General features: G+C 34.9%; 1 protein-coding gene and 1 long non-coding RNA gene across 3 annotated transcripts in view; one reads left to right on the forward strand and one right to left on the reverse strand.

Annotated features, from left to right (window-relative positions):
* Positions 1-25,545, forward strand: part of TTC21B (tetratricopeptide repeat domain 21B) — an 81,667-nt gene that overhangs the window by 5,149 nt on the left and 50,973 nt on the right. The window contains exons 4-12 of one of the 2 annotated variants that reach the window (XM_010365301.2): positions 2,960-3,126; positions 5,314-5,436; positions 7,476-7,633; positions 15,882-15,966; positions 17,067-17,165; positions 18,562-18,754; positions 19,188-19,285; positions 19,604-19,804; positions 24,000-24,129. In XM_010365301.2, the coding sequence (XP_010363603.1) occupies positions 2,960-3,126; positions 5,314-5,436; positions 7,476-7,633; positions 15,882-15,966; positions 17,067-17,165; positions 18,562-18,754; positions 19,188-19,285; positions 19,604-19,804; positions 24,000-24,129 (1,254 nt within the window). Of the gene's footprint in view, positions 1-2,959; positions 3,127-5,313; positions 5,437-7,475; positions 7,634-15,881; positions 15,967-17,066; positions 17,166-18,561; positions 18,755-19,187; positions 19,286-19,603; positions 19,805-23,999; positions 24,130-25,545 lie in introns of those variants that run through there. The other variant, XM_030916622.1, reaches the window with a different exon arrangement.
* On the reverse strand, positions 320-14,746 carry LOC104663911. The gene is made up of 5 exons (XR_748190.1): positions 14,527-14,746; positions 13,808-13,874; positions 1,309-1,456; positions 716-751; positions 320-607 (listed from the first exon to the last, which is right to left on the reverse strand). It is a non-coding gene; the product is annotated as an uncharacterized LOC104663911 (long non-coding RNA).

The following is a 25,545-nucleotide window of genomic DNA, read 5'->3' on the forward strand; positions in this document are numbered from 1 at the left end:
TAAAGAAGAAGTAGTGTTATATTCTTCCATATATATCTAGTAACAGCTAATAGGATTGTAAATATAGATTGTGTTTCAAAAAATTAGATAATAAACAAAGGTCGTAGACTGGTTCCTTGAATATTAGACGAGACTTTTTTCTAAAGCCAAGTATGGCATACCTCCTTCACACATACGCAAATCAATACAAAGTTATTTAAAACATGTAAATATGTGCTTAATTTCTTCAAGAAACTGTGCCTAATACAGTGAGAAGCTACAAAAGAATTGTAATAAGTGGTTCATGCCATCAAGTTGGTAATCTAGTGGAGAAAACAAAATGTAAAAACCACAAAGATTAAATTCCAGTGTTTCTATTAAATAATACAAAATGAAACAAATGAGTTTATAATTAATTGAAGTTGATATGCACTATTAATTTGGAAGAGTAGGCTGAGAAGGCTTTTGAAAGTTTGTAACTTAATCTGATCTTTGAAGGACTGGTAGAATTTGAATATAAAGAGTATGGCCAGAGAGGAGAAATGGATGGGCAAATACATGGAAGTGGTTCAGTATTAGGCTCTTCTGTGGATCCCCTTTCTCTGTACTCCAGTGGGAGTGTGTTTAGCTAGAGCAGAGAATTTTCATGGGAGAGCTGCAGTCAGTATAAATAAAAGAAATTAGTAAAAAAAATTTCTTTTTAGAATCAAGTTTTTATTTAATTGGTTATTGTTACCAGTGTTGATTCTGTTGGAAACTGATTTGCAGGACACTGAAATGATGGAATCAGAATTACTGTTTAGAGGAACCTGAGTGCTAACTCTACTTTGCACCAAGGATAATGCTGAATGGACTCGAGCTCTAGTAGGGGCCCAGATGTCTGTAAATACCACCTAGGAAAGTCCTAGATTGTTAGTATACGTTCTTCCAGGATGCTGACGTAAACCCTGCTTATAAAAAGGCTGAGATCTGGCAACAGCTTTGTGCAGACAGTGTTAGAGCTAATTGATACCTCATTAGGGACGTGATGGGAAGCTGAGTAGGAAAGATTTCCTGTACAATACCTGCTCCTGCCTGGTGAGGTTTTTTTGTTTTGTTTTGTTTTTTTTTTTTTTTTTTTCTCTTTTTCTGTTTCTGTATCATGACTGTTGAATGAACACTTCTGAAGGGGTTGTAGGGGTGGGGAGTGGGGAGAGGAGAAAAGGGTCTTCTTGCTAAGCAATCTGTAGACTTACAGAAACAGTTTTGTTTCCTTAACTCGTTAGATTGTACCTTGTTAATTTCACGTTTAAATTTATATTATTAGAGTTGAAAGGAAGAGTCACATACCTTTCTCCTTGGTAGCCATTCCAGGAAGATAGAACTGTTGGAATCATGGGCCTCAACTTACATTTCTTCTTCCTCATTGCATGGCTGATTCTGATTCTGATTCCATCCAGGGTTTGGGTATAATTGACTTCTGTGTCCTAAGCAGATACTTTTATATGTATATATATGGAGAGAGAGAGAGAAAGAAAGTGGGAGAGAGAGAGAGTATGTAGATTTAACGTAAGTGAATAGAGTTATCTATTTAAGGGAGCAGTCAGTATTAAACTACATCAGCAATTACGCCATCATTTTACTGACCCGTAACAGTAACTGGCATGTTTATATATTTTAGAATTGTATTTAAGAAGTATTAATACTTTGAGTACCAGTAGTGGACCTGTTCCTAATAGTTGTGGTTAGAACCATTATACATTTTTACAAGTCTTATTATTAAAAAATATTAGCCTATACAGCCTTTCTATTTTGGAAGTAATGTAAACTCTATAGCTGTGTTGTGCATTGCAGTGATCCTTGACCATATACCTCCTCTGTTGCCCAGACTGGAGTGCAGTGGTGCGATCTAGGCTCACTGCAACCTCCGCCTCCCAGGTTCAAGCAATTCTCCTTGTCTCAGCCTCCCAAGTAGCTGGGATTACAGGCACCCACCACCACACCCACCTATTTTTTTTTTTTTTTTCCAGATGGGGTTTCACCATGTTGGCCAGGCTGGTCTCAAACTTGTGACCTCAGGTGATCCACCCACCTTGGCCTCTCAAAGTGCTGGGATTACAGGTGTGAGCCACTATGCCCAGCCATATACAGCTTTTTTAGTAAGTTTGAGGAACTGAATTTAAAATTTGATTTAATTCTAATTAATTTACTTTTTAAATTTAAAAATGATACTTGATTCAGTTATTAGAAAACTTGTTTCGCAATAACTTGAGCCTAAAAATCTGCTTTTCAGCCATGTTTTATGAAAACTACAAATCAAGTATTTTTGAATAAAATGTAGCTTTTTTTTTTGTTTTTTTGAGTCAGAATCTTGCTCTGTCACCCAGGCTGGAGTGCAGTGGCGCGGTCTCGGCTCACTGCAAACTCTGCCTCCCAGGTTCATGCCATTCTCCTGCCTCTGCCTCCCCAGCAGCTGGGACTACAGGTACATGCCACTGCACCTGGCTAATTTTTGTTTTTTGCATTTTTAGTAGAGACAGGGTTTCACCGTGTTAGCCAGGATGGTCTCGATCTCCTGACCTCATGATCCACCCACCTCAGCCTCCCAAAGTGCTGGGATTACAGGCATGAGCCACCATGCCCAGCCAAAATTTAGCGTCTTAATTGTGATGTGCTGTTAGTATGAAATACCACATTTCACAGTTAGTAAGAAAAAAGCATGCAAAATATCTCATTAATTTTTCTATCGATGATGCATTGAAATTATATCTTAGATATATTGGGTTAAATAAAACATTAAGATTAATTTTAATTGTTTTCTTTCCATTTCTTTGATAGGGCTACTAGAAAATTTTAAGTTATATATATGGCTTGCATTTTATTTCTATTAGACAGTTTCACTATAGAGAGAAGTAAATTTTTTGCCTTGTTAGTTATCTGACCTTTTATAAATACCTGATCTAGAATTTAATTTTTATTTAATATCATTTTCCCCTCCCAGATAGAGAAGCTATTCTGGAATCAGATGCCAGAGTGAAGGAACAACGTAAAGGAGCTGGAGAGAAAGCCTTATACCATGCAGGCTTATTTTTATGGCACATTGGTCGCCATGATAAAGCAAGAGAATATATTGACAGAATGATCAAAACGTCAGATGGTAGGAAACAGGTAGCTACTTTTCTGATTTTAAAATAATAACATTAAAAATGCTTATGTTATTGATATATCCAGTAGTATCTGTGGTTTAGGTCTTTATTATTGTCCACTCTATTGCCACTTTGTAAATGATAGCTTTATTTTAACCCATTTATGGTTATCAATATGGTTAATAGTGTATTGTAGAATAGGGATTCTCTAAGGTTAGTTTTATGCTACTAACTCTTCAACAATCCCTGCCTGGTTCCTTCCCTCTGTTTTTCTCTTTCTTTTTCTCTCCCTTTTTTTTCTTCCTTCCATATTTTATTCTTTCCTTTTCTCCCTCTCTCCTTATTGAACAGCTCTAGATACAAGGCACCATTATTTGTAGTGTTAATAATGTAAAGGAAAATAGTACATAAACTTCACTTTCATGAATGAATAATCCAGTAGAGGCATACAGCACATCCCCAGCTAATATTGTGAGAAAAATGATAGATGATATGAGAGATAAGTGATTAAAGTATGCAAGAAAATAATAGCTAACATTTATTGCTTGCTTAATTTGTGCTAGGTACTGTTTTAAATTAAGGAGAGATCACATGCATAAGTGTTAAGAGAATGTGAAAGAATTTTTTTGAAGGAACTAGCATTTGAACTAAAACCTGAAAGAAGGATGCAATTTCAACAGGCAAAGATTATGGGAAAGGGAAGTAGATACTCCCAAGGTGAGAAATAATAGATGGAAATGAGACATGTTACTTCAGTGTACACTGAGATACTCATATTTGATGGAGCATAGGATACATTGGTAATGAGAAGGGAAGAAAAGCTTGGAGAAGTAGACTGAGACAAATTGAAGGATCTTGACTGCTAGTTAGAAATATTTGTGTCTGATTTGACATGCATTGAGAGGCTACTGAAGACTTTTAATTATGGTAGTGATTTTATTAGAGTGCAAATCCAGAAGATTAATTTAGCAACGGTTTGGATGAAGTGGCTTGAGGATAAACTGAAATGCAGCAAAAATAAAAAAGATAGTACTTTCTTGCAGAAGGTTTTGAGGCATGACACTAAAATATTGTACAGTAAGTACAAAGTTCAGAATTTTTAAATACCCACAGGACCTGTGAACTGATGATAAATGGTTGGGAAAGATAACAAGTTGTCACGTATTAGGATGTCTTTGAGGTTTTCAGCCTAAATAAATTAGAGACCAGTTAGCATAAATAGAAAATACATTGGCATAAGAAACTAATCTTAAAGGGAAGTGATCTGTTTGACTTAAGACATGCTGTATTTCTGGTTCTGGCAGAACAGTAGGATGGAGATAGCAGATGCATTTCTGGAAAAAGAAAAATTTAGAAGATGTTTTGGGCTAGAAATATAGGTTGGGAATCATCTACACAGAGACAGTAGTTAAAACCATTCAAATAATGGCACTGATTTAGTGCATAGCATTGGTTAAGATTCTGATCTGTATTTTCAGGTGAAATACAGGGAGGTGAATATAGTCTTGGTTAAACGTTTATAAATTTGTCAGTTAACATAGATTTTTTAAATAGAAGAGCATATTTCACAGTTTTTTATTTGACCTTAAACAGAAAAATAACCAGTTTTTGTCTTCTTTTCAATCCTATATGTCTTACAACCTGTTGGCCCACTGACTTGTGTAAAGATAAATATCCATGAGTTCTTCAGTTTCTAATTTTTCAGGCTGTTCACCTGTCATTTGAAATTCAACGGACTAATCAAAGAGGTTAAGAAGATAGTTGCCAGATCATCTGAATCTTTAAGATATGTGAAGCAAGACATCTTCTGTTATTTCATCTTAGTCCATTTAGACTGTTTGCCCAAAAAGAGACAACAAATTCTCATCTATATATTGAATTACATGTTTAAGTGTTATTATTCATCAATTACTAGCAAAGTCTCAGAGATAATAATGGTTTTAACACTAATGGAATATTTCATAAGCTTCTTAATTTTAATATTGAGCTCAATAGTAATGTTAAAGGCTGAAATTTGTAATATAGTTCCCAAGACACTAGGCTGGCAAGGGTTCAAAAGTGATTTCACTAACAGAATTTTATTGTTCATTACATATTTGATAGAGTCCTTTTTGTTATTAATTGCCAGAAAAATGACAGTAGGCTCTTTCATTAACATTTATTTCTTTTCATTTCTAAAGAAGTAAAAATAGAATTATTCATTTTACAGGGACATGTTTTGAAAGCATGGCTTGATATTACAAGAGGAAAAGACCCTTACACTAAAAAAGCACTGAAGTATTTTGAAGAGGGACTCCAAGATGGGAATGATACTTTTGCTCTGCTGGGTAAGGTGAGTTGGAATTAGGGTAAATAAATCATGTTTCAAAATGTATTCATAATATATTTGAAACCTAACAAAACCAAGTAGCTCAAAAAAGTTGATAATTTTCATGATACTGTTGTCAGCTCACAGCTGTAAGGTGGACTGGCATTTGTATAAGACGATGAGCAATACACTAGAGAAATGTATTCCCTGCCAAAGTTCCTGAATCCTGGATCAGCTGTAACTGTTATTGTTGTTGTTATTTTGGTTCAGACATTCTTTCCTCAGCATTTATTATGTGTCTTATGTATGTGAGGCGTCCCTCTAGATACTAGAAACCCTGAGCAAGAGAAAACCTCCTGTTTTTATGGAGCTTATATTCTACTGATGGAGGCAGACAATAAACAAAATAAGTAAGTTATATAATATATTAGAAGGTGATAAGTACAATGGAAAATACAGCTGGAAAAGCTGGGGCATGAACTTCCAATTTTACATGAAGTGGTCAGAGAAAGTGACATTTGAGCAAAGACATTTAAGGAGGTGAGAGTTAAAGCCCTCCAAGCATCTTGGGGAAAGTATTTCAAATAGAGGAGATGATGAGTTCAAGTACCTTAAGGCGTATTCAGGGTTAGCAAGGAGGCCAAAGTGGATTGAGTAAAGAGAACAGAAGTGAAGGCCTGAGGAAGAAAGGTGGGATGGGGATGAGGAGGAGTGGTGGGCCTGTTCTGTGAGGCCTTTGGCTTCTACCTTCAATTAGAGAGACAGGCAGCCAATACAAAGTTTTGAACAGAGAAATAACATGATTGGACATACATTTTGAGGGATGAGTCATTAGAACACATTGATAGGTGGAAATACTTAATTAGGACCCTTTCTTCAGTCCCCATTGATGCTTTGTAAATGCCTTAATTTTTTTTTGACTCAGCCAAAAGAGATTATATGTTGGGAACAACAGTCTGTTAGATAAGCAGTAATTTGGAGGGATAAAAAAGACAGGGGAGAGGATTCATGTGTTGACTTTTGTTAATGTCTCCACATCACTTTTCCTGTCACTTTGTGTGGACAGTAAGCCCATTGGACATCTTGTTCAGGCCCACCACCCTCAAGTTTTACCTAATGGCACTGCTGTAGAAATTGGCCATACACTTGTCTTGATCATTTTTCTTCTCTTAAAGAAAAGCTATTTGATAAAAATTTTCCTCCTCATCTCTTTTTAATGTACTAACTATATTTGTAGCTTTTTTTTTCTGACTATGAAAGTAATAAATGAACATAGTAAAACTTTTTTTAGAAAATACAGTAACATCTGAATGACAAAATGAACATCACCATTGGAAATAACCAGTTAAACTATTATATATGATATCTCTTCATGTCAGTAAATATACGTCTACAAATTTAGGTCATCATTTTTAATGATTACTTAACATTTTATTAAATAGATATACTATAATTTTCTCCTCTAGGTACATTTGGGATTATTTTATACATAAACAATTCTGCCATAAATATCATCTAATACTTCCTTGTGGTCTCTTCCAATTGTTTCCTTCAGATAATTCATAGAAGTGAAAATGTTGAAGTAGAGGGATTTGTTTGAACTTTATTTTGCTTGTTCTTTAAAATCGTATATTCTTTAACCTGAAAATAATTTTTTAAAAAAGATGCAAAATGTCTAAAATTTCTTAAAATTTTAGATACTACTTGAACATTTCCTGGAAACATTTTAATCTAAAATGACAATTTTCCTGTTCTAAATGGAAACATTATTTTATGCTATTTCCGAGAACATTTTTAAAAATTTTATCCTTTAATCATGTTTTTCAGCCATTTAAAAGTAGATTTTAAAACACAATAGCTTATATAATATATTTGTATTATTCTGTGATGTTTTAAAATTTTGTTTTGATAAAAACTTACTGTTTTTCTCATTAAAAGTGATAACAGCTCCTCACAGAAAAGTCAGTAAGTATTAAATGCTCATTGTCTGCCTGCTCTGCATTATGAGAACTTTGATATGAAAGATCACAGTTTGGATATCACTTTTTTTTCTCTTCCATTAGGCACAATGCCTTGAGATGCGCCAGAATTATTCAGGTGCCCTGGAGACTGTGAACCAGATAATCGTGAACTTTCCGAGCTTCCTTCCCGCTTTTGTTAAGAAAATGAAATTACAACTAGCCTTGCAGGATTGGGACCAGACGGTTGAGACAGCACAAAGGTTAAGTAATAAAAGTTGACACAAGTCTCTTTGGATTTGGTTATAATTTTGAGAAAAAGCGAAATCTATGTGAATTTTTTTCATAAGAGTTTTTAAATTTGATTTTTTTCAAACAGTATGGTACCGAGGAAATACTTAAAGTCACACTGCTTTTAAACATAGAATTTATTGATTCACATAAACATTTGATTCCTGTTTTAAGACGGACACTCTATTTAGGCAACCAGACCAATATCCCTGTGGTCATGAAGCTTATATTCAAGTGAGAGGAACCATATACTAAGCACACCAAATAAGTATATTCTGTAGTATGTGTTAGAAAGTATAAGTGCTATGGGGAAAAGATAAACCAAGAAAGAGATGGGGAGTGTTGAGGAGTTTGGTCTTATGGGATGGTCATGGACGGCTGAGACCTTTGAGCCATCTTCTAAAAAAGGTAAGAGAGTAAGCCATGCAGATATTTGAGGGAAGACTTTGCAGAAAGAAGGAAAAGCAAATGCGGAGTCCCTGAGGTGGGAGCACATGTCATATGTTTGAGGAGTGGCAAGGAGTAAGAGAGGTGAGTAGGGTGTGAGGTCTGAGACAAAGGGTGGGAGTGAGCCCGTGCTAGATGATGAAGGGTCTTGTCAGCCATATAAGGATTTGGGGTTTTCTTCTGAAGCATGAGGTTACTGGAGGGTTTTGAGTAGAGGAGTGCCGTCAGCTAAATTCTGTTTTAAAAGAATCACTCTGCTATGTGCAAAACAGACTGTGGGCGAGCAGGCAAAGGAAGAAGCAGGGAGAACCTTTAGAAAGCTGTTGCCGTCATTGAGAAATGGTGGGGGCTGGCCCGGTATAGTTGTGGTGGAAGTGCTTTGAGAAGCGATTGGAATCTGGGCCTGTAGCAATTTTGTTTAGGAGTAAGAGAAAGAATAGTTTAAGGTGATTCCAAGGTTTGTGGCCTGAACTGCTAGAATAACAACAACAATGATGATAATGAACTGTTGTAAAGTGTTCAGAGTGCCTGGCTCATAGGAAGTGCTATCTATTTATTCCCAGGGTAACCCTAAGAGGAAGGTACTATTAGTATTTCTGTTTTACAACTGAATGGACTAAGGTACAAAGAGGTTGAGAAGTTTCTCCAAAGCCACGCAGTTACTTAGTGGTGGAGTCAGGATTCAAATCCAGAGCACTCTAGTCCCAGACTCTGTGCTCTTACCCACTACTTGTACTAGAGGATGGAGTTTGCTTCAGCTGGACAGGATGATTATGGAAAAAGAAGGTTTCAGGGCAGGGAAGGAGTTTAGCCTTCAACATTGTAATTTCAAAATGCCTATGAGAAGTCAAAGTAGAGATGGATGTATGGGCAGGCAGCTGTATGTCTGAATCTGGAGTTCTCGAGAGGGGCCTAGGCTATAGCTAATATTTTGGAGTCACTGACACATAGATGTGATTTAAAGCCATGAGATCAAGAATAAATGAGTCACAAATCAATACTTTCTAATGGATGAATTCATGTCACTTAATACTGAAATCACAGAAAAGTAAATTTCATAGGTAATACAAATATACCTTTAAAATCAGAATGTCTTAATAGAACTTCTCATGCAAACAATAGGTGAGATCCTTTCAAGATACAAATGAAGTATAAATTGCGTAGAAAGACACCTTTACCTCAGTGTGGATCAAGGTTTCTAGTCTTAGAATCTTCAGAATAAATGACTTGCAAGCATGTCTAACTTTCATCCATATCTGGCAAAATATTAATGGCTATCTCAGGACCGAACATCTTGGTAACATCTTTGCTAAGATCATCTATCATTTATTATGGAGAATTTCAGATTTATGTAAAAGCAGACAGAATAGCATCATGAGGTACTCTGATCTGTTTCCTGCCCCCAGCTACCATCACCACATGACTAAACCCCCATTTGCTTCCTGGGTTTAATTTTCAGTTTGAAGCAAATTCAAAACTCTGAATCATTTCATTTGTAAATATCACAAGATGCATTGAAAAAATAGGATAATTCTTTTCCCTCTACAACATGACAATGTCATTATCACATATAAAAAATTAAAAATAGTTTTTTAATATCAAATATCCAGTGTTCAATTTACCAATAGTCTCACATATTGTGTTTTTTAAATAAATTACTTTTTAATCAGGATCCAAATAAGTCTACATATTGTGATTGGTTTATATCTTTAAAGTCTCTAGGCTCTCTCCCAGTCTCTGTAAGTTCTTTCTCACTCTTTCTTTCTCCCTTCCTATCTCTCTTCTTCCCCTCTTCCCTCTCTCTCCCTCCTTCTTCCTGCCTTCCTATTTCCCTGTTTCTCTTCTCTTTTTCTTCTTGCCTTTTTTTTAAGTTAAAGAAACCAGTATTTTGTCCTGTAGCATTTTCCATGATCTGGATTTTGCTGTTTGTCTGCCATGGTGTAGTACAACTTGTTGCTTTATCCTCTGTAGTTGGTAGTTGGATCTAGAGGTTTGGTTAAATTCACATTCAATTTTGTTGTTTTGGCAATTTCTTCATGAGTGGTACTGTTGTGTTTCATCACAGTGACAGAATGTCTGCTTGTCTCTCTTTGTGGTATCAGCAGTTATTCATGCTCAATACCTAGGTGCTTGATTCTTAGGGATTATAGTAGGATTACATTTGAATTCTATCATACTTTGTTTCTTAGCTAGAATACTTATAAAGAAAAACTTCTCATCTCCTGGTTAGTGACTGAGTGGTGTAGTTCATATAAGAAAAATAGGATAAGATGCTTGAGTCTTTTCCTTTATTTCCAGGTTTAAAAAAAAAATGCCAAGAATTCCTTAGCATCCTTCATTGGTAATTGATTAGTGGCTTAGGTTTGTTTGTTTTACGTGCCATGGATTTAGATGAGTGCTTCTGGACATTTCAGTCATTATAATTGTACAGTCTTATCTCTGACTATTAGGAGCTGCTTCAAGTTGTTCTTAAGTCCTTTTGACATGATCCTAGTAGTCTTTGATAGTTACTTTGCGATTTGGTATGACAAGCTGTCCAGGCTCATTTTGTGTATTACTTCCCCAAGTAGGTATCAGTCATTTGTCCAGGGCAATCTAATCTCCTTTAGTGTGAATGGTATTTGAAAGCCACAATTTGGGCACTAGTAATTTTTTGATGTATGTATCTGTCAAGATTTTTTTTTCTAGGCACTGTGTGTGTGTGTGTGTGTGTGTGGTTTCTATATATTTTAAAAATATGTTTATATTTTAATAGAGGGTGTTTTAAAAATAAGAAATAGACTCATAGTGTACTTTTAAACTTGTTTTTCTCTTTAAGAGAGTGTTTCATAGATATCATTTTGTACCTATTCACATAGATACACCAAATTGTTTTTTAATAAACAGTATTTTTAGGGTACTTTTAGACTCACAGCAAAATTAAACAGAAGGTACAGAGATTTCCCATACATTCCTGCCTCCACACATAGATAGTCTGCCTAATTATCAACATCTCCCACCAGAGTAGTACATTTGTTACAGTGGATGAACTTACACCATAGTCACCTAAAGTCCCATCATTTATGTTACAGTTCACTTTTGGTGTTGTACATTCTAGTGGTTTGGACAAATGTGTAATCACATGTATCCACCATTATAGTATGATCCAGAATATTTCTACTTCCCTAAAAATTATCTTTATTGTGTATCCACTGTATATCCCTCCATCTCCCCAACTCCTTGCAATCATTGCTCTTTGTACTGCCTTTATAGTTTTGCCTCTTCCAGAGTGTCTATAATATAGAATAATGCAATATGTAGCCTTTTCAGATTGGCCTCTTTCATTTAGTATTATGCATTTAACTTTCTTCCATGTCTTTTCATGACTTGATAACTCATTTCTTTTTAGTACTGAATAATATTTCATTGTTTGGATGTACCACAGTTTATCCATTGAAGGACATCCTGATTGCTTCCAAATTGTGGCATTTATGAATAAAGCTACTATAACCTTGTGCGGGTTTTTGTATGGACATCAGTTTTCAACTCCTTTGGATCAAATACCAAGGAACATAATTGCTGAATCATATGGTAGGAGCATATTTAGTTTTGTAAGAAACTGCCAAACTGTCTTCCAAAGATGTTATACCATATTATATTCCCACCAGCCGTGAATGAGTTTCTCTTGCTTTAACACATCTTCATCAGCATTTGATGTTGCCAGTGTTCTGGATTTTGGCCATTCTAATAGGTTTCTAGAGGTATCTCATTGTTATTTTAATTTTAATTTGCATTTCTCTGGTGATATGATGTGGAACATTTTTAAATATGCTTATTTGCAGTCTGTATATCTTGTTTGGTTAGGTGTCTATTAAAGTCTTTGGCCCATGTTTTAATTGGTTGTTTGTTTTCTTATTCTTTGGATTAAAGAGTTATCTGTGTATTTTGGAAAACCATCCTTTATCAGGTGTATCCTTATCTGATAAATATTTTCTCCCAGTCTGTGGCTTGTCTTTCACAGAGCAGAAATTTTTAATTTTAAAGAAGTGCAGGTTATCACCTCTTTCTTTCATGAACTATGCCTTTTGTGTTGTATCTAAAATGTCATCATCAAACCATAGGCCATCAGATTTTCTCCTGTATTATATTCTAGGAATTTTATAGTTTTATGTTTTACATTTAGCTCTGTGATCTATTTCAGATTGATTTTTGTGAAGAAGGTGAGGTCTGCATCTATATTCATTTTTTCCATGTGGATGTCCAGTTTTTCCAGTGCCATTTATTGAAAAGAGTGTCTTTTCTCCATTGCATTGTCCTTGCTCTTTTGTCAAAGATCAGTTTACTATCTATGTGGGTCTATTTCTGTGATTTCTACCCTGTTCCATTGACCTGTTTGTTCTTTCACCAATACCACACTACTGTCTTGATTACTGAAGCTTTATAGTAAGTTTTGAGGTCAACTAATGTCAGACTTCTAAATTTGCTCTTTTCCTTCAATAGTATGTTGCTGTTCTGGGTTTTTCTGCCACTCTGTATAAACTTTAGGATCAGTTTGTCAATATCCACAAAATAACTTGCTGGGATTTTGATTGTGATTGCATTGAATGAGTTTATAGATCAAATTGGGAAGAACTAACATCTTATACTGTCTTTGCATCCATGACATGGAGTATCTCTCCCTTTATTTGGTTTTTCTTTGATTTCTTTTGTCAGAATTTAAAAATTTTCCTCATAGACATCTTGCACATATTTTGTTAGATTTATATGTACCTAAGTATTTTACTTTAAGGAGTGCTAATGTAAATGTTACTGTGTTTTTAATTTCATATACCGCTTGTTCATTGCTAGCACATAGGAAAGCAGTTGATGTTATATATTAACCTCATAGCCTACAATCTTGCTATAATCACTTGTTGATTCCAGGAGTTTTTTAAATTGATTCTTTTAGATTTTCTACATAGATGTTCCTGTCATCTGTGAACATCTATTTATTTCTTCCTTTCCCTAATCATTTTAAAACTGAGTAGCAATCTGTGAATTGAAAACACAAATAATTTATTTAATCTCTCCCCATTGGTATACACCTAGGCTATTTCCAATTTTTCACTGTTCAGTATAGTGCAGTGTGCACACACGCATACACACATACCTCTTTGAACACAGGTAGGACTATATATGCAGAGAAGTTTCCCAAAGGAGAGATTGTTGAATCCGAGATACTGTATTTGTTAGGGTGGGCTAAACTGCTACAAAAATAGATCTAAACATATAATGATTCAGTGTAATAGAAGAATGTTTTCCCATATGTAACTGTTTTGGGTAAATGTTAGAAGTGATCAGGCAGCTTTGCTCCACACTGTTTTTAACAGACCTAGACTCCTTCCATCTTGCAATCCTTCCATCTCCTAAGACCTCATAACAGCTGGCAGAAAGGGAAAGATAATGTAGAGAAGTCATTCCACTTTTTATAAAAGCCCAGGCCCAAAAATGGAATGTATTATTTTATTTCACGTTGACCACCTCTAAATACAAAGACGTCTAGGAAGTGTTGACTAGCCACATGCCCAAACAAATAAGGAGAGAATGGATTTGAGGAGACAAATTGTAGTCTCTGCCTCAAGTATATAAATTTAAAATTTTGATAGGCACTGCCACATTGCTCTCCGAGGAAATCGTACTAATTTACACTCCTACCAGTAGTGTATTGAATGTTCCCTTACCTTATCCTCACCAATTCTGGCCATTTTCAGTGTGTGTGTTTTTGTTTTGTTTTGTTTTCCAAGCCGTCTGAAACAGAGGTGTCTTATTTTTATTTTCATTTATTTTATTGTGTTGTGATTGAGCAACTTTTCATATGCTAAAAGCTCTTTTCTTTGGTATATAACTGGTTCTAAATATGCTTTTTTTTTTTTTTTTTTAAGTGAGCCTATTCTCTCCTTTTTTATGGACTCTGATAATTTTTATCGCAAGTTCTCCATCATGGTTTTTTGTTTTTTTTGTGGTTTTTTTTTTGAGACAGAAGCTTGCTCTGTTGCCCAGAGCAAGATTCAATGGCACGATCTTGGCTCACTGCAAGCTTGGCCTCCTGGGTTCAAGCGATTCTCATGCCTCAGCCTCCCGAGTATCTGGGATTACAGCCACCCATAACCACGCCCTGCTAATTTTTTTGTATTTTTAGTAGAGACAGGGTTTCACCATGTTTCTCTTATAACAGTTTTGTTGTCTCTTTTTTTTTGCTCTTGACTCTCATAATCAATTTACAAAATAATAAAAAAGAAACCATAGAAGATTTTGGTTTGAATTGCATTACATTTGTAGTCATTTGTGGGAACAAAATTTTTCTTAACTAAAAATGAGCATTATTATATCAGGCCGCTATTGGTGTATAGCAAACAACCACAAATGTCAGGACATATAATAATAAGTATTCTTTCCTCACATTTTTGTGGGTCATCAAGGGTCTGCTGATCTCAGGCAGGGCTTGACTGGGGCCCTGCTTCAGCTCAGATCCAGCTGGGTGAGTGTGGCACATCATTGCAGTTTGGACTCTTGTCACCTCCAAGAGTGTTTTTCCCTGGACTCACAACAAGTGGCAGCCGCTACTCAGAGGGAATTCTTCCTATACTGATAGCAGGTGCAAGAGAACAAACAGAAATATGTAGTGCCTCTAAATTTAGGCTGGTACACTGCTATTCCTGCCCACATTCCATAGGCCAATATAAGAAAAATGTCCAAGTCCCTAGTCAAGAAGAAGTAGGGTACACTCCAACTTTTGTAGTTAGTTACATGGCAGAAGACACGTTCTCAGGGAGGGTTAAAAAACTGGAACCAGTAATTGTGATGTATACCACATCATCCATGATAAGAGAAGTCTAGGGCATTACCTTTTTGGTTCAATTCTTTTGAAAAATGTCCCTGAGTATAGTTTCATAGGAATTTTATAGCTTTTGCATGTTTCTTAAGTTTATGCTTGTTTTTTTTTTCTTTTTGCTTTTTGTTCCATTTAGTAATAGGATTTTTTAATGTAATACTTTCTCATTTGTTTTTATCACATAGGAATCTGTTGTTGTGAATAACATTAGTAGGTATTGTAATGTTTGACCCAGCTTTGCATTCCTGGAATTCCTGTAATAAATCAGCCTGGTTAAAGTGAATTATTCTTTTACTATGCTGTTGTATATAGTTAGCTAATACTTTATTTAGGATTGCCACAAGATTTAATGAGACTAGTATAATCTATTCATGTCTCTTTTTTTTTTTTATTTTTTTTATTTTTTTATTTTTTGAGACGGAGTCTCGCTCTGTCGCCCAGGCTGGAGTGTAGTGGCCGGATCTTCTCAGCTCACTGCAGGCTCCACCTCCCGGGTTTACGCCATTCTCCTGCCTCAGCCTCCCAAGTAAGCTGGGACTACAGGCGCCTGCCACCTCTCCCGGCTAGTTTTTTGTATTTTTTAGTAGAGGCGGGGTTTCACCATGTTAGCCAGGATGGTCTCGATCTCCTGACCTCATGATCCGTCCGTCTCGGCCTCCCAAAGTGCTGGGATTACAGGCTTGAGCCACCGCGCCCGGCCCTATTCATATCTCTTAAAAACATATTAAAAATTAAATTCCAGAGACTTTTATTTGTTTAAATAATAAAGTTGATAAGTTTCACAAAGCAGGTATCATTTTACTAATGAAAATTACTTATTTTGATCAGTGGAATAGTGAGGCAAGCAAACCAACTTTTCATGCCCTCAAATAAAAGAAAATATATAAATTTATTTTGACATTAACTAAATTGTTTTCCTGCAGGTTGCTGCTCCAAGATAGCCAAAATGTGGAAGCACTGAGAATGCAGGCACTCTACTATGTGTGTAGGGAGGGGGATATAGAGAAGGTAAGTGGCATTGTATTAAGTTTCCTATATTAAAAAATATATTTCATTACACATACACACCTACATACGCACACACATGTGTGTGCATGTGCATATACATTAAAGCCTTGAAGTTCTCTTTTAGACTATATGTCATGGTAGTTTTTAGTTGATTATTAGACTATACCTTAACAAAGAAGTCAGCTTCTGAAATCTATTAGTAAAGCAAAAATATTATACGATTAACATTACCCTTGAAAATCCCTTAAATCATTAATTATAGTATATATGGCTTTCTGTATGAAACTGTGTAGTAATATATATGATTAATGTAACCAGTGATACTAGATATGAAAAAATATGTATGCAAAATGTAATTTATAGTATATTTACAATTTAACTGAATTTGCAAAAATTAAATGGGCTTAGGATAAAATCTAATTGTACCTTATAATAAAGTATATCTGTTTCTGTAGTAGTGAACACATTGACTATAGATTAGATCAGGGAGTGCCAAACTCTAATCTGAAGGAAATAGTATTAGTATAACATGTAGTAGATTTGCATTGTGTTTAGTGTGGTTAGATTGGTTAATGTGACGGTGCCTGATAGATACTTCAGTAAATACTAGGAGTATCTTAGTAGGGGTAAATTTTCCAGGCATTGAAATTACTTGTACTAAGTACCGTAATAATTTTTTCTATTCTAGAAAATATTTTGATTATAAACCAGTCTATAGAGGCAACTGAAGGGCTGATCTCATATAATTTGTAAATACATTATCATTCGTATTTCATTTGTGTCATGAATTAACTGTTGGAGGGGGAGCTGGGCATGTACAGTTAATGAAATATTATGGGTGTCTTTGCCTATCCAAAGGTTTCCATTCAATAATAAGTATTAAAGAAACACATTCTAAAACACATATATAATTACTGAGCTTGTTAGAACCTTAAATATGTTTTATAACATATAATCATCCATTGGAGGAGGAGGAATTTATAAAAGCAAAGGTCTTTTAAAATACTAGTCGGGTTATGCTTTGTTAGCGTATATGTGCATGTATTATGTTGTTTTTACTTAGTGTATTTTAAAGTTAATACCAGTTGCTTTTGTTTTAGGCTTCCACCAAGCTGGAAAACTTGGGAAATGCATTGGATGCCATGGAACCACAGAATGCTCAACTTTTCTATAACATTACACTCGCCTTCAGCAGAACTGTGAGAGTGCCTACCATATACCAGAGCTCTGTTATCTATAGTAGAGGACATAAAATAAGTGGAAAAGATGGAAGCAGGGAAGAGCATATGGCCTAGAGTGCAAATATGTATTTAAATATATGACATACTCCTAAGAAAGGCAGTTTAGAGGAGATGTGGTTTCCAGCTATAAGAACCCCTGATGTAGGCTTCGTGGAGGAAATGCCACTTATTGATCTTTTAAGCATAGCCAAGTGCCTTCCAGGCAAAGGAAGTAGAAGGTGGTTTATTTTCATCAGAGCATAGATTTATGACCAGGATTGCTCTTAGCTTTTGTTTTTTAAAACTATTTTTAAAAACTTTTAAAGTGTATAAAAGACCATTTTGGTGGAGGAAATGGTTGGTAGCTTATTTTTTAAAAAACAATAGGAAAGAAATGTTTTTATTATAAGCTCCCAGTAAAAAGAAGGTAATCAAGAATAAAATAGAAAAATAGAGTAGAATCTCGAAATCAATACAAGGAATGACAATATTGAAAAGTTCATTAAACTAAGAAGGTTAAAATAATTAGCAAGCATAAAGTTGAAAGAAAAAAATAAAGGATATTAATTGTTAAATGACATGACTATACTGAATTTTCTTATTTAAAAACAAAGATATCAGATTGTGTGAACTTTAAAGGAAGAAAACTCCCTGCTATAACGAAAGTTTGAATTAAGGAGGTATTTACCTTTTTCGCTTACCATAGTCCTAGACACATTATTTCAATTACTTTTTTACTAAGCTTATAAAAATTATATAAGTTGGCTCAAACATTTGAATAAGTATTTTACTATTAAAGATTGTTGTCTTGAAAAGTGATGTACTTATTCTAACAACACTGCTATTTCTTGAAAGCTTTTTCAAGAAGATTCTAAGGCATGATCTTTTAAAATATTCTCACTGGTGGCATAGCTAGTGTTTAGGGGGAAAACAGATCCTAGTCCTAGTTTTTTATTCAATAAGAAAAAACATACGTATATTATACACACATACACACACACACATACACACACACACATACACACGTAACCATAAAATAATGGTTTTCTTGTTTAATCTATAAAACAGTCATGAGACAGCTTGGAAAAGGAGTTCAAAAAAATATGTTTGTGTAGTGACATCATTAGAAGTGTACTTTTCATACTATTTTGTAAAAGCATTATGTTCATTAGGATATATAAGTTCTGATAGAATATAAACTCTTGATGCATTGTATAGATAATGGGAAAGTTTTATTTTTCCTTAATTATTATTTTTTTTCTTTTTCATCACTGCTGTGAAGTACAAATAATATATATATTTAGAAAAAATAATCCTTCAGTCTTGGTAGAAATGTTTGACTTTGAAATCTTACATAATCTTTTTTTCTTTTTAGTGTGGACGTAGTCAACTCATTCTTCAAAAAATTCAAATGTTACTTGAGAGAGCTTTTAGTTTAAACCCTCAGCAATCAGAATTTGCTGCAGAACTTGGATACCAAATGATTTTACAAGGAAGAATTAAAGAGGCACTGAAGTGGTATAAGACCGCCATGACACTTGATGAGACTAGTGTGTCTGCCCTAGTTGGTATGACAACTGTTTTCATAAATATTTATAATACAGATACAAGTAGCAATTGCTTTTAACTTGCCATTAGAGAAGAACACAAGTATTTTGTGGTTTTCTAAACTTAAATTGTTCTCTACTGCCCAGATTAGAAAAAGTCATGTCTTTAAAAATAAAATTTTTAATTCACAAATAATATCTTGAGAGAACAGGTTTATATAAGGTGGTTCCTATATATTATGAATTCTTCAGTACATGATTTTATAAGGTCCAAGGCTACCCATTTTATTTTTTTTCATTCTTTTCATTTTCTTTCTTTCTGTTATTTTTAATCTAAAATGTTAAAGTATTGTGATGGGGGAAAACATGTTTTATTAATGTTGTCATGTTAGCTTGAAGAGTGCATGCCTGAATTGGTGTGGACTTTGACTGTCTTTCTCCTGTTTGATTTTAGGATTTATCCAATGTCAGCTGATAGAAGGGCAATTACAGGATGCAGATCAGCAGCTAGAATTTTTAAATGAAATTCAGCAGTCCATTGGAAAATCTGCGGTACAGTATTTTATTTTATCAGATGGTCAATGCTAGCTGTTTATAAAATATGAAATTATAAATCAGTCTTATTGTTTTGTAATGGCTGGAAAGCACTAGTGTACACTAATTTTAATATGTAATTGCATTTATTAATTTACGTCCATGCAAAATGAAACTTTATTCTTCTGAATGATTCTAAAACTCTATTCAAGCTAATACTTGAGTTTGAACAAATAATTGCGTATCAATAGCACATTATATGCATTTGAAATCTGAGTAGAAATAAATGGCTTTATAGCTAAATGGAATAATTTATGAAAACTACTTATTTTCTAGGAATTAATCTATTTACATGCAGTTCTTGCCATGAAGAAAAATAAACGACAAGAAGAAGTTATTAATTTGTTAAATGATGTCCTGGACACTCATTTTTCACAAATTGAAGGTTTGCCTCTTGGCATACAGTATTTTGAAAAGCTAAATCCTGATTTCTTGTTAGAAATTGTAATGGAATATCTGAGCTTCTGCCCAATGCAGGTAATTGTGGGACTTACTTTCAAGGATGCATTTACATGATGTTTTATGAAAGAACTTAAAAGTTTTCTTTGATGCATTAGACTATATCGGCATCTTAAAATGGTAGTATTTGTATCTATGTTAGTTGAAATCGCTTTTAATCAGACTGTTTTTAGTAATGACTGCTGTCAACTACTGAAAGTATTGGTTTGCAGATATTCATCTGTATTTCATAAAATCTTAAAATCTTCAGTTTAAAGAAATATTAAAAGTCATCTAATTCAGACACCTACATTATATTTGCATCCAGTCTGTAACATCACTGTCAAGTGCCCCTCCCACATCTAGACACACTTAGAAATGAAGTTCTTATCATATAACTATGATTGTTAGCCTGTATTTCCTGTGTTAAGTCAAACTCTGCTTTTGGTTAAAAAAAAAAAAAAAAAAAAAGGACCATTTACTGGTCCTCCTTCTGCTCCCTGGATTGACATAGAGCAAGTCCAGTTGCTTAGAGCAAGGATCATTCCTCATTCATTAAACAGACCTTCAGATATTGGCAATTAGTTTTCATGTTCCACTAAACAACTCTAGGTTTCCAGCCATTTATTTTTTATATGAAATAGTTTTGAGAATTCTGTTTGTGAATCTGATGATATTCTTTATTTTGTCTGTTCCTCTCATTAAGCTCACTATTCCAGATGTGGATTTGACCTGCAAGAACTAGAATAGACCTTTTCCTCCCTTATTTCGGAAGTCCATTCAACTTTCTTTTTATAAATCACATTACATTAATTACTTCTATTGAATTAACAGTTAATTAAAGACTTTCGGTCTCTTGTTGTACCTTTGGACTCAAATGTAGGACTCTACATTTATTCTATGAAATTTTATCTTTTCAGATTCATCTCATGAAATGAATTCAGATTCATTCCATGTTATCATATCCATTCCATGTTATCATATCCATTCCATGTTATCATATTCCTTGTGGATCATGATTGTCACCTATTTTAAATGGATCTTTATTGTCATCTGTTTTATCTAGCTCTGAGATAACTATTACTATAATGTTCTCTTCCAAGTATTAACAGTTCTGAGTAGACCTGAAGATAAAACCCTATGTTGTACTACCAGAGAGTTCTTTCCAAATTGATGTGGATTTATTAGTCAGCACTCTTATTACAGATAGTAAGCAGATACAGACGTCCTAACTTTACTGTATTCAGCTCATATTCAACACAGGGATATCAGGGCAGGCACTATCAAGCATTCCATTGCTGAAAGCAAACTTCTTAGCATTCTCCCTGATCTACAGCTTTGGTAACTGTGTTAACATGGGAAATAAGGAAAATGACCTTCCCTTAGGGAACCCATACAGCCTTTTCGATTATCATGTCCTTTTCTAGGCTTTCATTGCTATTTATTTTTTAAACTTAAACCCTCATAGAATTGTACCTGGGATTGACCTCAGACTCCCCAGTCATAATCCATTTTCACTTGCTTGGAAGTTGGAATATGTTTTTTTCAGTATTAATCTAGTATTCAGGATTCATTCTACAAATGTTTATAGAGTACCTAGCACTCTACTTGGAGCTGGGGAAATACCCATGTAAAACAAACTACATTCCTTTCCCCTGAGGCATGTATTCCAACGGGAGGAGACAGATAATATAATTAAGTCAATTGTATACTATGTTTAGAAAATGACAGGAGAAAATAATAGAGCATGGTGGGGTGATGGTGATTTTAGATACAGTGGTCAGGATAGGCCTCATGAAGAGGGTAAGATCTGAACAAAGACTGAAAAATAGGGTGTGTGTGTGTGTGTATATATATATATAAAACTAATAGGATATATATATATATAAAATGAATAGTGTATATAACTAATAGTATGTGTATGTATATATATGGGATTTTATATATATACTCCTTATATACATATGGGAGTTTATTAAGGAGTATTAACTCACACGATCACATTGTTCCACAATAGGCTGTCTGTAAGCTGGGGAGCAAAGAAGCCAGTCCAAGTCCCAAAGCTGAAGAACCTGGAGTCTCATGTTCAAGGGCAGGAAGCATCCAGCATGAGAGAAAGATACAGAGTTGGAGGCTAAGCCTGTGTAGTCTTTTCATGTTTTTCTCCCTGCTTTATATTCTGGCCATGCTGGCAGCTGATTAGACAGTGCCCACCCAAATGAGGGTGGGTCTGCCTTCCTCAGCCTATTGACTCAAATGTTAATCTCCTTTGGCAACATCCTCACAGACACACCCAGGATCAAGACTTTGCGTCCTGCAGTAAAATCAAGTTGACAGTGTTAACCATCACAGAACATGTGAAAATATGGTAGAGTGTTTCAGACAATGGGAGCAGCTGGTACAGAAGCCCAAAGGGACACGAGGAGACAAATGTGGCTGGGGCAGGGTGAGGAGGAGGAGAGTAGTCAGAGATGAGGTTATCCCACAGGAGACCAGCCCAGGTAGGGCCATAGCAGTTCTTATAACTCCTTTGGCTTTAATTCTGAGTACAATGGGATACAATGGGGAGTCACCAAAAGGCTTCCAGCATGATGCAAGTCAACACTTTAACCCAATGTTTTAATGGATTTCTCTATCAGATGTGCTGAGAATAAACTGTAATAGAACAAGAAATAATGCATTAAGTGGTAGTTGGGTCTCTAGTTTCAACTAGACATCCTATTTTCCTTTACCAGGAAATTCTGTTTTCCTTTACCAGCATGATAGAAAGTAATCAGTGTATATGATTCTGTTTTCACAGGGAAATATGAGAAAGGCAGAATTGTCTCTTTAGCTCTGTTCCTACTTCTTTGACCCTTTTATAGACATAGTTTTGTTTAGAATTTTAGTTGAACAAATAATATCTTAAAGATTGTCTGCATAACTATTTTTTCTATGATTGCACATTGAAATTGTTTGCAGTAAAATGATGGTTCTCAATAACTCATTCTTAGCAGGTGACAAAGAACATTATCAGAACCTCACCATCACTTACACTTTCACTATTTTTACTTAGGCTGAAAAAAATACACATTTTTAAACTATTTGCTATGTATCTATTATTGTGCAAAGAAGCATAAAAATCTTATCTTCAAGACACATAAAAACCCTTAGGCCTATAAAAGAAGCAAAACTAAATACGAAACTACCAGTAGAACTGTATAGGTATTATGGAGTGTTAAATTTTATTATATAGATTATATGTGAAGAATTTAAAGAAATTGAAGTATTCTAGGCAATAGTAGTCATATTCTGATTATCTTTTTGAGTGATACATTGTGTGTGTGTAAGTTGTAGCACTTTCTTGTTAGTAATAATGGCTCATTATAGGAGTGATTTTCCATAAGAAGGCACAGTCCAGTTAAAGATCTTTATGTGTCAGGGGGCATGGGGTGGAGAGGATCAGCCTCATATAAAGAAACAGCCGTAGTAAGGCAAAGCAGGAGGGATGAACATTTTATATTTAAATTCTGATATCACAGTACTAAATTTGTGATTGGATGACCATTGGATAAAGGTTGGTTGGGTAGACAGCCATTATAAGAATAAGAAACAGTGAGAAGAATAAAGCAGTGTTCTAGTATCACTTTAATTATCATACTCATTATTAATTGAAAGGAAAACTTTGAGGGTCTAAAACATGCCAGGCTGAAAAGTGGGGAATGTAAAGGTATGAGACATTTAGTTTAGCATAGTGAGTGTTCTGCCTTCTGTTTACCAGTGGGGGAAATCTGAATTCTTTAAAAACTGGCTTCACAGTATTCTAGGGGATAATGAGAGTAATTGAATTGAGCAAATCACAAGGCATATCTAGAATTTGAACACTTACTGCCTTGACTGTGTCAATTCTAGCAAGAAACTTTACCTCTCAGTTATCTTTCCTTTAACAGATATATTTCTCTGATAAAACTTTTGAACAGATATACTCACTTGATATCCATTTAGTAATTGTATAATAGTTTCATAATTATTTTGCTGAATAAGAGCCATTATTTGTATTGTCTGTTCATAGATCCCAGGGAAATAAATTAGTATTAGTTAAGTCATAGTAAAAATATTATGAAATAAGTGAAATCAAAGAAATTTTAGAAAAATATGTATAGTTTGGTTAGTCATACTAAAATTAATATATGTTTATTTTTAGCTAAATATTATTTTACACTTATAAAATGATCTGCTGATTTGTTTTGTTTAGCCTGCAAGTCCTGGGCAACCTCTTTGTCCACTTCTCAGGCGTTGTGTCTCAGTCCTGGAGACTGTAGTAAGAACTGTTCCAGGTCTTCTGCAAACTGTCTTCCTAATAGCAAAAGTGAAATATTTGTCAGGTAGAGTATACCTTAAAAACTTTTAACCTTTTTATTCTGATGTTGATAAAAACAAGTGTGAATAAATTAAGCACTCTGTATATAGAGAGAATAGTCACATAAAATGTACATTTTGTATATGCATAGATAAGTAATTTTAATCCAAAATAGAATTGCATAACTTACTATTTAATCCTTTAAAAATTACTATAAACTTGTGTGGCTTAAGTGAATTGCTGGGAAAATGCAGTTGTACCACTCTAAAAAAAGTCTGTCAGAAATTACTGGAGACTAGCAATAAGATTTTACAGTCATTAATCCATGGTTGTGTTCTTACTGCTATAACCAAATGCAACATTTGCCAGATTTCAGGCCCTAATGAAAAGTACCGAGTAATTCTTGTTTAGTTTCTGTGAATAGTTATGGATAGCTTAAAATAAAAATGACTCAGTTATAACCTTAGTTTTCTAAGGCACAGAGAAATACATGACTTTACACATAGAAATAGACCATCATGGCTGGGCACAGTGGCTCACACCTGTAATCCCAGCACTTTGGGAGGCCAAAGTGAGCAGATTGCTTGAGCCTGGGAGTTCAAGACCAGCCTGGGCAACATGGTGAAACCTCATCTCTACAAAAAAATACAAAAATTAGTTGGGCTTGGTGGCACGTGCCTGTAGTCCCAGCTACTCAGAAGGCTGAAGTGGGAGGATCACCTGAGCCCAGAGAGGTTGAGGCTGCAGTGAGCCGGGATCACGCCACTGCACTTCAGTGTGGGTGAGGGGAGTGAGACCCTGTCTCAAAAAAAAAAAAAAAAAAAAAAAAAAGACTCAGCCTGGCGCGGTGGCTCACGCCTATGTAATCCCAGCACTTTGGGAGGCAGAGGTGGGCAAATCATGAGGACAAGGTCAGGAGATCGAGACCATCTGGCTAACATGGTGAAAACCCGTCTCTACTGAAAATACAAAAAATTAGTGAGGCATAGTGGCAGGCACCTATAGTCCCAGCTACTCGGGAGGCTGAGGCAGGAGAATGGCCTGAACCCAGGAGGCAGAGCTTGCAGTGAGCCGAGATAGCGCCACCGCACTCCAGCCTGGGCGACAGAACAAGACTCCGTCTCAAAAAAATAAAAATTAAAAAAGACCATCATATCATGCTTGTCTATATGTACCTTTGCCAACTGAATGCTATAAAAGTTTGTAAAACTGTAAGAGCAGAAACCAGCTTAAAAGGTTTTTTCATAAAGTTATTTCCTGTTACATAATGGAGTGATGAGATTGCCTTTACTGCTTCTTTGGACCTCTGTTTTCTTTATTTTTTAATTTTTTATTTCAATTTTTTATTTGTGTTGGGTACAAATAGTTTTTGCTTACATGGATGAATTGTATAGTGCTGAAGACTGGAATTTTAGTGCACCCATCATGCGAGTAGTGTACA

Source organism: Rhinopithecus roxellana, chromosome 14, assembly GCF_007565055.1.
Source record: "Rhinopithecus roxellana isolate Shanxi Qingling chromosome 14, ASM756505v1, whole genome shotgun sequence".
NCBI lineage: Eukaryota > Metazoa > Chordata > Mammalia > Primates > Cercopithecidae > Rhinopithecus > Rhinopithecus roxellana.